Raw genomic sequence first — 16,496 nt, forward strand, 5'->3', positions numbered from 1 at the left:
CTCACTGACACACATTCGCATCCACATCTACATCGGCGCTCTTAATGCGATCACACACGCACACGCACAACCTACTTCACATGTAGAGCAGCATTCCCAGCTGAGTGCCGCTCTCCAACCTGGCAATTTGAGCGGAAAGAGAATCCAGCTAAAGTACACAGGGCGTCATGCTGATTTCACAACAGGGGGGTTGAATGGCAGAATGGCCTCACTACAGCCCTCGTTACTGATCCGGCAAGATCCGACTCATCTGTTTCAATAGCACTCTATCATTTGCACTTATGTGTGCATGCACAAGTGGAGGCAGATTGCACGAGTCCAAATTGTTCACTGGAAATGCTGCTTCTATGTGACGCAGGACCAATTTCACGCAGTCAAACCTGCACGCCACGAGCGAGCGACGAGCACACGGAAACGTGTACCCACAGCAACATCTGACGGGGATGTTTTTGGGTGACATTTAGTTTCTAGGTTGCACAAGATGCTTGTATAAATGAATCATGAGTGAATCTGTGAGGTGTGAATAATAGATGGGAGGAGAGGTAAAAACAAAGGAGTGCTGTTATTATTTGTTAATAAGACACTCTGGAGCATCACTAACTAGATCTCATTACCTCCGTAGTCACATTTTCCCACACACCACATGCCAAACTCATGCACAAGTCTCTCATCCTGCATGACTATTTTTACCTGTGAAGCCTGCCGTTGCCTAGCGCTCTGTAATTACAGCCCACACTCCACCAATGAGTGATTAGAAGCAATGATGGATGGGTTAACGCTGTCACCTTAGGATGCCATGGTGCTGAGCTAATTATACGAGCGTACACGTGTCACATACCTGATAGCCCTCTCAGCCTTCTGCCATAACTCTGGAACAGGTGCGATAAAGGTGGACGATGTGTCTCCTGTTAATCTGCAGATAAGGCATGATGAAGTAACGCCGCAGCTGATTAATAGATCTCCGTGGCTCCTAAATGAGTTCCTTTGGTGTCACTTGGCACTTTAAATTTGCCTCATCAAACATCTGCTCCTGCGGCGTTACCATTTGTAGGCGGCCACGAGTTTTCCACTTAAAGCCAGCGCCCTGATTTCATCATCATCATCATCATCATCATCATCCTGTGTGAAAACACTGCCAAAATATATTTGGAGATTTTCACAATTTCAGTTTTTCTTTTCACCGCCTGAAAAGCTATGGATTTCCTGTCATATATGGACTTTCTGTCTCTGCATAGACAATGTCTGTGCAGGATGGAGATGGAGCGCGCGCCTACTTATACATGCAAAGTGTGAGGGGTTGCGTTTATGATTGCCACGACTGCAGCTGGGGCTGTGGGCTGAGTAATTGCCTGTCTTGGTAGGGGGAGCGTGGTAGCGAGCTAAAAGTCAAGTGCTCTCTTCCTGCTGTAGACCTCATTTGGATTCCACATAGCTAGCTAGCAAGCTAACGCCAGCCTTGGGCCTGTATTATTCATAGCTTGACAGATAGCGCTCACTAAAAGCATTGGAAGTGGGCCAGGTGGTGATGGAGCGACAGGGGAAGCAGCAACACTGCACCTCGCTCTCTGCCTGGCAGGGAGAGAAACAGATATGGAAATTGAAGATACAATGGAGCAGCAGAGAGATGAGCAGCTTTAACAGAAACAGGGAAATGCTAAGTGGGATCGGTACAGAGATGAAGAGAGTGAAGAGGTGAAGAGGGGACGAAAGGAATCAGACAGAATTATCTGAAGGCCGCGTGAAGCTAAAGGACAGTGCAACTACAAGACATTAAAGCAAAGATAGAAGACGAGCGAGCTCACCGCAAAATGGAGAGAAGACAGAAGCAGAGTGACTGTGAAGAGAGAACGAGGCAGCCATCCACCCCCGCCAAGCTCAGGAACCCCTCTGCCTCCATGTGCAGAACCAGATAAGGTCGCATTAATCAAAATCTGCCACTTCCCCTTCCAAAAAAACACCGTCTCTGCCATCAGCCCCCCTCTGTGATGTATCTGTCACCGAAACAGAAATTTCCATATTTAATGGGAAAGCTTTATATCACCAAAAAGACAGTGTGGGCTGAGGGTGAAAGAACAGAGTCGGTCGGATCTGTCAGCTCTGTCATTAGCTTCTACACTTTAGACTTCATGTGGAGCCTCGGGGTTCATTCGGTTTGGCTCCGACGCAATTGTTATCATTCCCGCAGTATGATGACGGAGCCGGTCAGACATCGGTCGCTGTCACGTGCAACCAGAGGAACTATGGTGTAAACAGCGCATTATAAGGTTACTATTTCCTGTTCCTGTGCCTACTGCACGTCAGAGCAGTGAGTCCTTTTTCACTCAGTGAACTCCTTCATGTGAAAATGTGCCCGTTTTAATTCATTTTAAACTAGATTTGATTCAGCTTTACGCTTACTTCACCAGTTAGTATATATTTAGTTTACCACATGTGAACAGTCACAACCCTTTACTGCTCCATTTAACAGCTATTCACTTTGTTAAATCACCATTTTCAAAGGTTCAGTCAATATGTTTTAGCTAACTATTCCACTATTATTAGCTGTTAGCTATTCTTCTAGCAGGCAGTGTTCCAGTCTCTGGAAGCAGGATGAACTCCGCTTGACATCAAGTCACTGAAACAGGTGAACATAGTTGACTGTACAAAGTGTGACCATTATTGTCTTAATCCCCCGTAGATATGAACAGTTAGCCATGTCACAGAGCTCAAAGCCTTTTAACTCTGCTGTGGCTTTATTGCTATTAATATATTTGAAGGAAAACCTCATTAACAGCTGTTTTTATCTTAGCCACAACAAGCATATGACTTTGTGGAATTTGGTGCATCATTGGAAATTAAATACTTTATACACTTTTTAAAATTCGATCAGCCTTAAACATCTGCAGCGGTAATATTGATCCATGTAACACTGGTGTGGGACATTTGTAGAATAATTACTATTATTATAATCATATTATTACTACTACTATTAATAATTGCTTTTACTTTGAATGCGTTATGTGCAGTTTGCCAATAATGCAGTTTTTTATGCAGGGAGGTGTTTTCATCGTGTTTTATTTGCTCCATATCAGTCTGATATGATTCTTTAATTGTGCAGAAATGTGAGGATGCAGCTGAAAATGATGAGACAGGATTATTAAGTTGTTTTAATTCTGGTCATTTTTATGTTGTTGAAAATTGGAGGAAGATGGGAGGGGCTTAAATCATAATGTTAGCTGGTTGTTTCAGTCATCTAGTGTTGGTCAACAGTTATGACTGATATTAGCAGCACTACTTTTAGCGAGTTCACCATTTCTGTCACTTTTTACATGAGTGCATTTTGGCTGTTTCCACTGTGTATCCTTTACTTTTAGGCAGCTTTCAGCTCTTCATGTTTACTCAGTTGTTAAACTGTAATTTCTCGTTTTGTGAGATAAGTTGAATTTATCAGCCTAGGATACTGCAGACGTACCCCCTGGGGTATTGGTAGGCCTAAATTCCTGTGTGAGAGAATAACTGTGCATTTTTCTGCTGTCTGTTGTTTCCTTGTATGAACCTTTAATGCATTTTAAAAAAGCCTTTGAAAGCATTTCAAAGCCAGGGCTGCTAAATGTACAGTGGCACACACATGCGACTTCCTTTTTGATGACATTTGTTTATTCCCCCTTATTTGCCTCCTGTGCATATTATGACAAGCCTGCAGACTACCTTTCTGACATCACCCGGCGTCAGATAAACAGGTGGTGTTTATGCTTTTTTCATCCTCTTTTTTCTTCTTTTTTAATAACCGCATCCCTGAGGAAAGACATCAAAGGAAATAACAGATCATGTGCGATGAGCGCGGAGCGTGCCAGGGGGACATGATGGGCATGAAGAGGGGAGGCGGGGGGCAGGCAGCTGCTCAGGGCCAGCTTCAGGCCCGGGCACATCCTGACCCCTAACCCCTGAACCCACCACCAGCCCTCCCTTCCCCCCCGCCTGCCTCCTCTGGCCAGCCCTTCCCTTAGAGCAGCTGCCAACTAAATTACATCAATGTCAAAAAGCCCTCCTCCTCCTCCACTGCTGGAGAGACAGGGCTTAGTAAACATGGCACAGAGTGGGAATCACAATGAAACACACAAAGGGCAGACGCTTTATTCTGAACGCCAGTATTCGGTAAAAGATGAGGCTGGTGTTTCTTGTTATTGTCGACAAATCTCACGAAAAGAGCGAAAGCAGCCGTGCGTCGGTGCATCCATACGTTCTCTGTTCTCCAGCTGCTCCGTGGCTCTCAGCAGAAAGTCTGCTGGTTCCTGCTGGAGATGGAAATCTGGAGAAATGGGACATGAAGATGTGCACTTTGATTTAAAAAGACAGCTTCGTGCTGCAGGTTTTAGCAGTATATCCAGTATAAGGAACAAATCTGCTCATCCGAATAAATGGGCTAACCACGAGAAGGAGCTCCTTTCCAAAATGGCAGATAGGCCAGCAGCTAACTCACCGGCTTCCCTGTGCGCTCCTCTGAGTTGAGGGTGATTGATTGAAGTCATTACGCTTGTGGAGAGACTCCTTACCTGGCTAATCCAGGAGTGATTTTAGCTGCAGCATGACAGATAGCCACATTACACCCCCTGATTCTGCTGCCCGATGAGCTCCCTGCCTCCAGCTCTGCTGGAACATTATGCAGAGTAGCTTGTACGATAAACACAGATCAATAATCGACCAAATCTCCGACCTCGGAGTTAATTCAGGGGCCTCGAAACACAAATACTTCATGATATATGATAAATACTGCATTTGTGCTCAGAGTATTTAGTTATTTACTCACAATGAGGTACACAGTAAGTGAAAATCACATGTCATTGTAGTTATTTCAGCTTCAGTCCAAAAGACTTTTTAAGCAATTTAAATGTTCACAGCGAGGAAAACCCGACAGTTGTGCTAAAGTCACGGCGCGCTGCAGTCACCTCCATGCTTTGTTGTAGGCTGGTCACAGAGCTGATGTTAGATATTAATTTTCATCTGTTCAGATTTATACAAATGGTCAAAATCACCCACACGAACATCATCGACGACCAACAGGAGCTCTTCTGTTTCCCCACAGAGCTTCTGCAGCATCTTCTTTTTCTTTTCGTTTTTCCAGAACGAACCACAGCAGACACAAAAGCTGCTTCTGCTTCTGAATTTCCACCAGAAGCATGAAGGGAAATCATCTTAAAGGGACTTTAGCTGCAAAAAGTGACCCCGTAAGATCCTATATCTCTGCAAAATCCTCTACTCTCTGATTAAAAACTGACTCTTGGCTGTCTTTAGATGTCTTCCAGTGTGTGGTAGGCATTAGTTTAACGTAACCCAACAGGACAAAGAACAACCATTGCAGCTCTGAAGCTATAAATTTCCTCCTTCGACTCTTTCGGCATTTCATGTGGTACAACGAGAAAAACCCTGGCCCGTCTTGTCCCATCACAGCCCCATAAAAGCTCCATAATAAAGACATGGAGATGCTCCTCGCTCAAGCGTGGTGCTCAGGCTGATAAGACGAAAGGACTCAGTCCACCATCTCCCAGTAGAGAATCATGGCCTTAAACTTGGAGGTGCAAATGTTTGGACCAGCTGCTTCACACTCGACCGCATGCAGATGGACACACCATGATGCAGAAAGCATCTGTCCATGAAGACCACAAACAGGACTGTGGACAAGTAGCAAACACCCACCCAGAGCCAAACAGCCACTGAAAGCATGCTTGACTTTGGGTCAAGGACACAGATTTATGTCACAAACCTGACCAAAGTTGAATCTACATGTAATGCAGTCAGATCAACGCTGCATAGCTATCGACCCAAACTGTATTAGCAGTGTCCAGGAAAAAGAAAAGAAGTCCAGCTGCCTCCGTGACCTGGATGACTGAGCACCGTGCACACACATGTACCAGGAGATGTTAGCGTATGAGACCACGGCAATGACACTGAGCATTTTAGGAATGAGGGCGACTGCAGGGAGATGTTGCTCAGCACACGTGAGGCTGATTTCTCGCCACTGTTGTGCGTCTCAGCCGAGCTGAGCTCCCGGGCTCTCGCCAGGCTCGGGATAAAGGAGGAGACTCGACAGGCAGCGGGGAGTAAGGACACCAGCCAAGGCTCGGATAAAATCAAGAGCAAGAGTTAACGGCAAGAGTCGAGGCAGAGCAAGTGGAGTATTTGACTAAAAGTTGGGTTTAGTAGCTGCAGGCTGCACGTTAGAGCTGCAGCAGCGAGCAGACATGAGCAGAGAGTCTTTGGGGGCCCGCTGCCTCTCAGCCTCTCCACCGCCGCGCCCGCTGTCTGAAATCATTTAAATTACCGGCTGAAGAAACGGGGACTGTGGCATGTTAATGCTTCCTGGAGAAACGAAACACGAAAAGATTACAGTTAAATGATGCTTTCATTATTAACGCGTGTGCGTAAATCCAAGTGGACATGGAACCGCAACACCTACAAACATCATGTAAGTTTCCCTGACAGTGAGGATTATTCCAAGACCGCTGCTCCGAAGTAATTTTTCATGAGCTTTAGGACAGTCTGACAGTTATTCTGCTGAATCTGTGTGTGTGTGTTGGGGTGTGAATGGGTGATAGCAGCTGATATCCAAGCTGGAGCCAGAAAACGCCCCAAATTGCAGCGTCTGCCATGCGCTGAGCCTCCTGCACCGAGACGCTGCCTTTTGTTCTCGGCTGCTCGCGGGAGAAGCCTGACAGCTCTGAAATGATCCTCTCTCCTCTTTCACACTCTCACACACACACACAACTCTTCTTCTCATTTCAACTCTGCTGCCATAGATTCCCCATATTTCTGCACACACACAGAAGACTGGAGGACATGCATGCAAACATGCACAGAAACATACATTCTCCCTCTGCCTCCCTCCTATAGCCTCCCATTTTGCTCCCCCATTTGCTCTGCCTCCCTCTCATTTTTCCTTTCTCCTCGCTGGCTGGCGGTGAGGATGGTGAATCCCTCATGGATTTCTGGAGGGTATCACCATGGAGACAGGGCTCTGCCACACATGTCTATAGATCCTCCTGCTGGATAGGGAGCACAGTTAGAGGTGGTGCATTCCCTCCATCTCTGCTGTGCTCTGTGGAGGCAGACAGAGAGGCTGCGAAGAATGAGAAAATGGGAAAGGAGGTGGAAATATGGGAGGAAATCCACGGAGCTGAGTGTTTCTTTAACGGTTCTCAAACGATACTGAACATCAAGAACATTCTATGCTGCTCTTTAAAGGGCTCTGCGTGACGTTAAGAGAACATCTACATGTTAGTTCCTTTACATTACATTTAGTGTGTTTCAGGTTCCCACGTGGTTCCTCATTGGCCCTTTGGGAACATTTTGTTCAGGACTTCATAAGAATCTTCTTCTAGCTATTGGAAATGCTCAGTGCAGCACTACACACAAGACATGTGGGACCTACAAAGAACGTTCCCTCATGGTTCCCCACTGGTCCAGGTCGGTCCTATGCAGACGTTCCCTGTAGAGTTTAAAAGGGAATTCTGTTTTTCCTGTTTTAAACTACATGGATGACATTTGGGATGTTTAGAGAATATTCCAAGTGGTTCCATGAGAACAATAACGTACTGAGCATGTGCACATATGAGGCTCAGCTGTTCTTATTTAAACTTTCCAGTTGTTTTGTTTGTTAGTCTCAACGTAACATGGATGGTGAATTTGGGATGTTCAGGCGGTGTTCCCACATGGATCCATCATTCCCATGAGAGCGGTCAGGAAAGGGTGTTCAAAAACTTCCATATTAAATTTCTTTATTGGTGACATTACACAGAGGACATCAGCATATGTTTCCACGTTGGACACGTGAGAACATCTCAAACATTCGCATATGGCTCCAAGTCGGTCTCATGAAATCGTTCTTATGTGACATTTATTTCGATAATGTTCCTGTATGGTTCCCGATGGGTGACGCTGAGAGGTTTCGAGGACTTAATCAGGATGTTCACATATGGATCTAAGCTGCTCGTTTAATGTGCGTTTAAGAGGATGTCCAGTTCTGTTTATTCATGGGTCACATGACAGCGTAACACAGAGGACACCTTCAGGATGGACGCCTGTTGGTAAAATAAGAAAATCCCTTTGAGAAGTCAAGAACATTTAATATTGTCTCAGTACAACGCTGCAGTGTCAAAGGTCAGCTATGTGCACATGAAAACAAAAAAGTCCCCACTTTTAGATGACGCTGCATGTGTTTGTTTTTTTGTGCAGGATTACACAGGAGATATTTGGGAGCATTTAAAAGACCTGATGGGGTCTGAGTTTGTGCTTATTTCATGAACAACGAGGGGACAGTCAAGTTGTTCTCGGGATTTTCAGGGAACCAGTCTTAAAGTTCCCTTTCAGGTTCCCCAGGATGTTTGGAGAACCTTTAGTTCTGCTCACGATGCGGAGGCAGACACTCAGTGGACTTTTGGACGTTCTAGAAATATTTAGGAGACGTTCCCTTTCCACAGAGTGTCTGCATCGAGCAACTTCACAATTTAGACTCCCGGGATGTTTTGGGAATGTTTGCTGGCAGAATGGATGTTGCCTAATGTTCCAGAAAATTCCCAATCACAGTGCTGTGTTCTTTAAAGAACAGTGGGATGACAGACATCAAAAGTGTTCGTCCCTGTAGGTCACGACACTGAAGTTCGGTAACCTTTTTAGAACCTTCTGTGACTCTAAATGAGGATGAAGGATGCTGACCTGTAATGTTATTCTAAAATATGAGCCGAGAAAGGAGCCGGGGTGAAAACAGACAGAGAGATTTGAGGTGGGAATGTTTGGTGACAAGAGGAGATGACGAGGGAGAGAGGGAAAAAGCAGCAGCAGCTGCCTCATCCGTGCGTCACGGAGACAAATAGTGTGTGATGCTAATGACTGGCTAAAGCTTTTGCCCCTGCTGCGAACAGCCGCTAATATGACTGCTAATAAAGGCACCGTGGAACGCTGTCGCATTCCAGCAGTCGCTCAACTGTCACCCAAAATTAGCCAAACAGGAGCTCTCCCTCTCCTGCCGCCACCCTCCCCCCCGCCTCACATTAAATTGCAGGGAATGGGGCCCTCTCCGTATCCAAAAGGTTTCTTTTCTGCATTAAAAGGCCACTTGTTCACACTGTAATAGAATTTGTTCCATCTTCTAATGCCAAGGATGCCCACTCCATGAAATATGAAGTGGTCTTTTTGTGATCTGAGGCTCTTTTCTTCTTTGATTACTACCTCTCGTACGGCTCACTCTTCTTGGAGGACTTTGTGATGCTGCCGGGGGGACAAAAGCAAAAGCAAACTCAGGATGGTGCAGTATTTTCTCATCGCCTTCCTTTGTCTGCACAGTGACTGCAGAATTTCTTTTTAATTATTTCTGGAATTTTAATTGCCAAGTGAAGCGAGTGGGATGCAGTGCCTGTGATGACGAACGTCGCAGCCAAGGTCACACAGCGATGGAGCCAGGGAACGTGGGATGGCCGAGCTGCGGAGGCTTCCTGTGGCTTAGTCATCGTAGGGCAAACAAACCTTTCACCGTGTCACAACGAGCTGACGGCTCAGGGACGAGAGGACACCTGAGAGCCGGGCGCTCTGTATGCAGCGCTCCTCAACGGCAGCGTGATTAAAAGTCATTTACATAAGAATCTGTGTGGCTGCTCTCAGCGAGCCGGAGCTCTTTAATGGCATCCAAATGTCTGTTGGACCGTAGGCGGAACTTTCAGCAGCGTCAGGTTTTAAAGCTTGTTCACGCTCTGCTAAAAGGCATCCCTGTTTGTACAAGCCTGACCCGAAATAATGAAGCGCACTCGACTCCTTTTAAAACTACAATGAAAAATACACAAGCCAGCAGTTATTATTTGCTATCCATTAGCTGATGTTGCAGAGCAATTATAGCAATTCAACAGCATTGTTTTGATTCAGGTGTAGTCACATTAATACCTGTCAGCCACTGAGCCGGCGCTGAATGCTTGACAGCAAACACCAAGTCAAACGTGCTCCGTGCAGCATTTTCAGGTATTAAACGCTTTTTTATTGCCAATTTGTGAACACAGGATAACGCAGTCTAAAATACGAGACATTGCCCAACTTTTGTTTGTCTGAAAATCCAGGAGATAAAAGGCTCACGCTCGTTCCCCGAGAGCCTCGCTGCAGTGCTTCCCAACACTGAGCGACGCTGGCTAACGTAAGCTTAGCAATAGAGCCGACTAATCAGGACGTCACCAAACGACCGCAGCAGACTCCACAAAAACCAACACTGGTAGCTTCAGAGGCTTCAGATGAATACAGAGAGCTAGCTAAAGCCTCGGTCACTCAGGCCTGAGCACTGACTGATAGCCGCCACTTGCTAGGGGAAAATGAACCAACTGGCTGCAACTGGTTCCTGGTGGTACCTGTGAAATAGATGGTGAGACTCCGATAATGCAAGCCTAGAGACCAGTCAGTAATCCCATGGTAACCACCAGTCGCTAGGGAAAAATATATATTCCCTGCCTGGTTGCTGGAGGTGAAATAGGCTGCAAATCCTCTGCTGTCGTCGCCTGTAGTTTTCTAAAAAACGCTGTGAAAACATTGATGCAAACTGGAAACAGTGACCATTTACCTTCAAAGTAAAAGATGCACCTATTGAAAATGTTTAGTGTCAGCGGTGACGCTAGACTTTTACTTTGAAGGAGAACATCTCAGTTTCTGGTTTGCGTTGCACTTTTTCGAGCTTCACTTCAACTCAGAGAGCACGAGTCAAGTGTTTGCAGATCAGTCTGCATCTTCCATGCAAAATGTGCATGTCAGCAGCGGCAGTGTGTGAGCAACCAAAGCAATAACATCGAGGGTTTTGGTGCTGCACACTCTTTGCAACCCAGTTCACTTGGCAACAGCCAGCGACCTCAAGCAACCACTCACCAACCACTCACCAACCACTCACCAACCATTCACCAACCACTCACCAACCATTCACCAATCAGAGGCGTATGTGACTGAGGCCTCAGCCCATCTGCTGTGTTTTGGGGAGGGGCGGAGCTGCTGTCAGGGGCGCTGCTTTGAGTGGATAAGGTGGGCACTTGTAGTTTCAGCATGTCAAAGGCTGCTTTGTTGTGTCTACACTGACACTTGGGCAAACAGTTTTTATGCTCTCTCAGCTGCAGGACAACATACATGACATAGAGAACACGCAGGCCGACGGTATCCTGCACACGGTGCTGCACTGGTCGCCTGCAGGACTGCTTCACTGCTAAAATAAAGGTGGAACTGCAGGACTAGAAGACAGAGGGAGGGAGGAGGGGTGAGGTGTTTATCTGCTTTTCACACCGCTCCCCCACTCCCCCCACTCCTCCCACTCACCTATCCCCCCCTCCTGCCAGCCTGCCTGCCTTGGCAGCCGCTAACCTGCTGGGACCGGCCCTTGATTTATTTGGAGAGGGCGCTGGAACAGAGGGGCTGGGATGAGTGGCATTTTAATGTGCTTTTGAGATGTTTGGTCACAAGCACTATTGATCACTGTGCTGCAGCACGCCACCGCCCCCTCCCTCACTGTCCTGCAGACCTTCTCGCTGCCCTGGGGGAGAGGTTGTCAGGCAGGGAATGAGTTTCCATGTGGGCTTAGATTAATGAAATGAGCCCCCTGGTTGCGGGGGGTGCAGGGGGTCAGACCATTAAGGAATTTCAGGGCTGGGCAAGATTGAGCCTGCCAGCTGACTGACTGATGGGCGAAAGAAAGAAAGAGAGAGCACAAGGGAGAGGATATTGGATGAAGCAGAGGAAGAGAGGAAACAAAAAGGGGTACCTGAGACCGTCTGACCACTGCGATGAGTTTTTCCCAGCACAAAAGTAGCTCACAGTGACTAACAGTTGCCATTTTCTCCCCTCGCGTGCCGCCTGTGCCATTCGTTCACATCAGGTCCCACTCTAAGTAGCGCAGAACCCGGGGAAACATCCAGAGGTTGTAAAAATGGGAGCCAGGGATATTTCACAGCCGAGTGAACATGCCCAAAGCGTGTTTAGCTCTCTCGCACTCGGGCCTGGACAGGGGGTTTATTTGATGGCCAAAACACTCAGCAGAACTCATCATAATTCTGACTGTGTGGTGCTTTTGTTCTAACGTGCCAAATGTGCGTGCGCAGCCACGACACACACGAACGGTCGCACACACGGGCGGCTCGGGGGGCCCGGTAGGAGTCGGGACTCTCCGAGGTTTGATGAATCAAATGGATTAAGCCCCTGTGATCAATAGCCGGGGCAAATACACAGATTATCAGATTATCAGATTAGGATCTGTCCCCCTGCTGCCGGGGGGAGCCGGAGAATACATTAAAACCCGAGGTGCCTCGGCAAGATTCAATTAATCAGGCTACAGGTTGTCTGTTTCCCCTTACAGTCAATTCCAGACAGGCAGATGTGTTTTGCTTCACTTGGGAACAAGGACATATCAGTTTGGAACAAAGCGTTTGCAGGGCATGCACAGTGATTTTCTCCTGCCGGAAGAGCAAACTGATGGTACCTGAATATCAATGAATGTGGAAACTAAACCAGATCTTCTGCTTTTTGTTTCCCTGCACAGATAGAGAGTCGACATCTTTGCGTTTTGTTGTTTATCAGTTAATGAGTGCGTGTCTAATTAAGGCCGTTTGGGCAAAGTTTGATCTTCTGAATATTTCTTTGCTCCTGAGCGATGTACTATATAACCACAGCGTCGCAGCACAGGCCCCGGCACAAACCAGAGTGAACGTTTATGGGCAGGTGGTGCTAACGGCTAACGGCTGCCCTCTTATCTCTCCTCTGCAGTGTGTACGGCTGCCCTCTGGCCAAGAAGAGGAAGAGCATAGACAGACAAACCTTGGAAACATCCCCAAAGAGGAGCACCTACCTTGATGACATGGACAACTCCACAATGGAGGAGTGCTACGAGACGGACGGAACCGAGGAGATGGATGACCGGGAGGAAGAGGAGGAGGAAGGAGCTGTAGAGGATGAGGAGGAGGAGGGGGAAGTGGAGGAGGAGGAAGAGGAGGAGGTAGAAGCCTACATGGACTACAATGTAGAGCAAATGGAGCACGAGGACGGGGAGGTGGAGACAGGGGATGGAGAGGGGGAAGAGGAAGCAGAGGAGGAGGAGGTAGAGGTGGAGCAGGAAGAAGAAGAGGAGGGTGATGAAGGAAGGGTGGTGGTGGAGGCAGAAGAGGAGGAGGAGGAAGGAGTAGAAGAGGTGGATTATGAAGACGGAGAGGAGGAGGAAGGAGAGCAGAATCAAGGGCAAGGTGAGAGCACCGTCATTTCCACCTGTTATTGTTATTGATGATTAATTATTGATATAACGTGTTAGGCATAATGGGTAAGAGTACCTTCAGTGAAGGGTTTAAAGGCACGTTTTAATGCCACTTTCCACTGAAGCAGCGGCTGTGCAGGTCCAGCCGGCCCCACAGGCAGCAGCTTACTGCTGCACAACAACTCCCATCGTTGTGTTTGAGGTGGGAGGTTGTGCCAGTTCTCATTTTCACACACACTGCCTCAGAGGAGGTGAGTCCTCTGACTCCATGGAGAATGACATTTTGGTCTGGTTCTGTGCATTTCCACCCCTAAAACACTGGTGCCAGTACTGCTGTTAGTGGATATGGGAGGGGTGACTGGAAGAAACTCATCAGTGATTCACAGATGCAGCCCACAGACTCTGTCCTCCATGACATAAAGTATCCAAACAGTTATCAAGCCTGTCAAAATGTAGGCTAGTTCGTCTGGTTATAGAAACGTTGTCACAGTGGAAACACACCCTGCAGCAGCGGCCCCCCAGCCTTTTTTGCCCCACAGATGGTTTAATGTCACGCAATATTTTCACGACCGGCCTTTAAGGTGTTGCGGATAAACACAACAAAATAAAACAATATGACCGAGACAAAAACTGTGGTATTTGGTAAATATAATAGTAAACATGAATTCACTGTGTAATTGTGTAGCTTTATTAGCAGCGTCCTTCTGAAATGCACCAACAACACTGACAGTAACATCCTCCTCTCTGCCCCTCCTCTCTTCCCCTGTCAGGTCGCTATGGTAACGCGTAAATATTTATTTCAAAATAAGACGAACAACTACAACACAGGAAACTGAATTAACGATAAAAACCCTGAAAACCATAAATTTCACACCCGTGAGTTGGTACCAAACGACTCAGGGGCCGGTCTGTGGCCCAGGGGGTTGGGGACCACAGAAGCGCACCCAGGTCCAGTGGACACGGTGCCTGATCTAGAACTGGTTCCATGTATTTCTGCCTCAAAAAGACCAGCGCCAGGCCCAAACAGCTGGAACACGTTTGCTCGGCTCAAAGCTGGAACCGAGGTTACGCATGTAACCAAAAGTCAGTGGCGAATGAAAGGGCAGCTAGTAACTTCACCAGTGACTGCCAGATGCAGCTCACGGATGTTAGTCACCATTTCTTCCCATGGAATTTGCAGGAAATTCTGGTGCTAATGCTACAAACCTGTAGCAAAAATAGCCATCAACAGGTGAGACAGGTAACAAAGCATGTGTTTGAATAAATAACGTTTTAGTGTCTCTGCATTAATTGGAAGGTTAAAATTTCACTCAGCACAAAGGCTGATCATGGCAGGAAGATTATAAACGAATGCAGGCACTGTGTTCCCATCATTGCCATGTTGGTTATTTTGAACTATGCCTAATGAGCTATAGGGAGCATAGGCATTAAAGTGACCTGCAGCATACCCACCTTTATTGTTCCTTTTTTCCACTCAGTTAAGACATAAACTACAAAATAAGCATCGTGTTTTACTCAGTAAGACTTTAAACCAGCGACTGAGACCAGAAACGTATCAGAGCAGTGTTTATTGAGCTGAGATGTGAGGCCGGCAGCAGGCTCGCTTTCATGTAGACTTCTATACAGGGAGTGCAGAATTATTAGGCAAATGAGTATTTTGTCCACATCATCCTCTTCATGCATGTTGTCTTACTCCAAGCTGTATAGGCTCGAAAGCCTACTACCAATTAAGCATATTAGGTGATGTGCATCTCTGTAATGAGAAGGCGTGTGGTCTAATGACATCAACACCCTATATCAGGTGTGCATAATTATTAGGCAACGTCCTTTCCTTTGACAAAATGGGTCAAAAGAAGGACTTGACAGGCTCAGAAAAGTCAAAAATAGTGAGATATCTTGCAGAGGGATGCAGCAGTCTCAAAATTGCAAAGCTTCTGAAGCGTGATCATCGAACAATCAAGCGTTTCATTCAAAATAGTCAACAGGGTCGCAAGAAGCGTGTGGAAAAACCAAGGCGCCAAATAACTGCCCATGAACTGAGAAAAGTCAAGCGTGCAGCTGCCAAGATGCCACTTGCCACCAGTTTGGCCATATTTCAGAGCTGCAACATCACTGGAGGGCCCAAAAGCACAAGGTGTGCAATACTCAGAGGCATGGCCAAGGTAAGAAAGGCTGAAAGACGACCACCACTGAACAAGACACACAAGCTGAAACGTCAAGACTGGGCCAAGAAATATCTCAAGACTGGTTTTTCTAAGGTTTTATGGACTGATGAAATGAGAGTGAGTCTTGATGGGCCAGATGGATGGGCCCGTGGCTGGATTGGTAAAGGGCAGAGAGCTCCAGTCCGACTCAGACGCCAGCAAGGTGGAGGTGGAGTACTGGTTTGGGCTGGTATCATCAAAGATGAGCTTGTGGGGCCTTTTCAGGTCGAGGATGGAGTCAAGCTCAACTCCCAGTCCTACTGCCAGTTTCTGGAAGACACCTTCTTCAAGCAGTGGTACAGGAAGAAGTCTGCATCCTTCAAGAAAAACGTGATTTTCATGCAGGACAATGCTCCATCACACACGTCCAAGTACTCCACAGCGTGGCTGGCAAGAAAGGGTATAAAAGAAGAAAAACTAATGACATGGCCACCTTGTTCACCTGATCTGAACCCCATTGAGAACCTGTGGTCCATCATCAAATGTGAGATTTACAAGGAGGGAAAACAGTACACCTCTCTGAACAGTGTCTGGGAGGCTGTGGTTGCTGCTGCACGCAATGTTGATGGTGAACAGATCAAAACACTGACAGAATCCATGGATGGCAGGCTTTTGAGTGTCCTTGCAAAGAAAGGTGGCTATATTGGTTGCTGATTTATTTTTGTTTTGTTTTTGAATGTCAGAAATGTATATTTGTGAATGTGGAGATGTTATATTGGTTTCACTGGTAAAAATAAATAATTGAAATGGGTATATATTTGTTTTTTGTTAAGTTGCCTAATAATTATGCACAGTAATAGTCACCTGCACACACAGATATCCCCCTAAAATAGCTAAAACTAAAAACAAACTAAAAACTACTTCCAAAAACATTCAGCTTTGATATTAATGAGTTTTTTTGGGTTCATTGAGAACATGGTTGTTGTTCAATAATAAAATTATTCCTCAAAAATACAACTTGCCTAATAATTCTGCACTCCCTGTACAGTCGGACAAGCCGCCCTCTGCTGGCCGTCAGAAAGAATGCAGGTGAAGATGCTGTCTTTGCATTTCAACTCAAAAGCTGA

General features: G+C 46.5%; 1 protein-coding gene across 1 annotated transcript in view; it reads left to right on the forward strand.

The window, feature by feature from the left end:
- Positions 1-16,496, forward strand: part of myt1lb (myelin transcription factor 1-like, b) — a 78,175-nt gene that overhangs the window by 26,365 nt on the left and 35,314 nt on the right. Inside the window, exon 6 of the mRNA XM_085343552.1 lies at positions 12,745-13,217. Within this exon, the coding sequence (XP_085199678.1) occupies positions 12,745-13,217 (473 nt within the window). The remainder of the gene's footprint in view (positions 1-12,744; positions 13,218-16,496) is intronic.

This window comes from Diplotaxodon limnothrissa, linkage group LG19 (assembly GCF_057381915.1).
Source record: "Diplotaxodon limnothrissa isolate DT_005_m linkage group LG19, D_limnothrissa_male_GT1.1, whole genome shotgun sequence".
NCBI lineage: Eukaryota > Metazoa > Chordata > Actinopteri > Cichliformes > Cichlidae > Diplotaxodon > Diplotaxodon limnothrissa.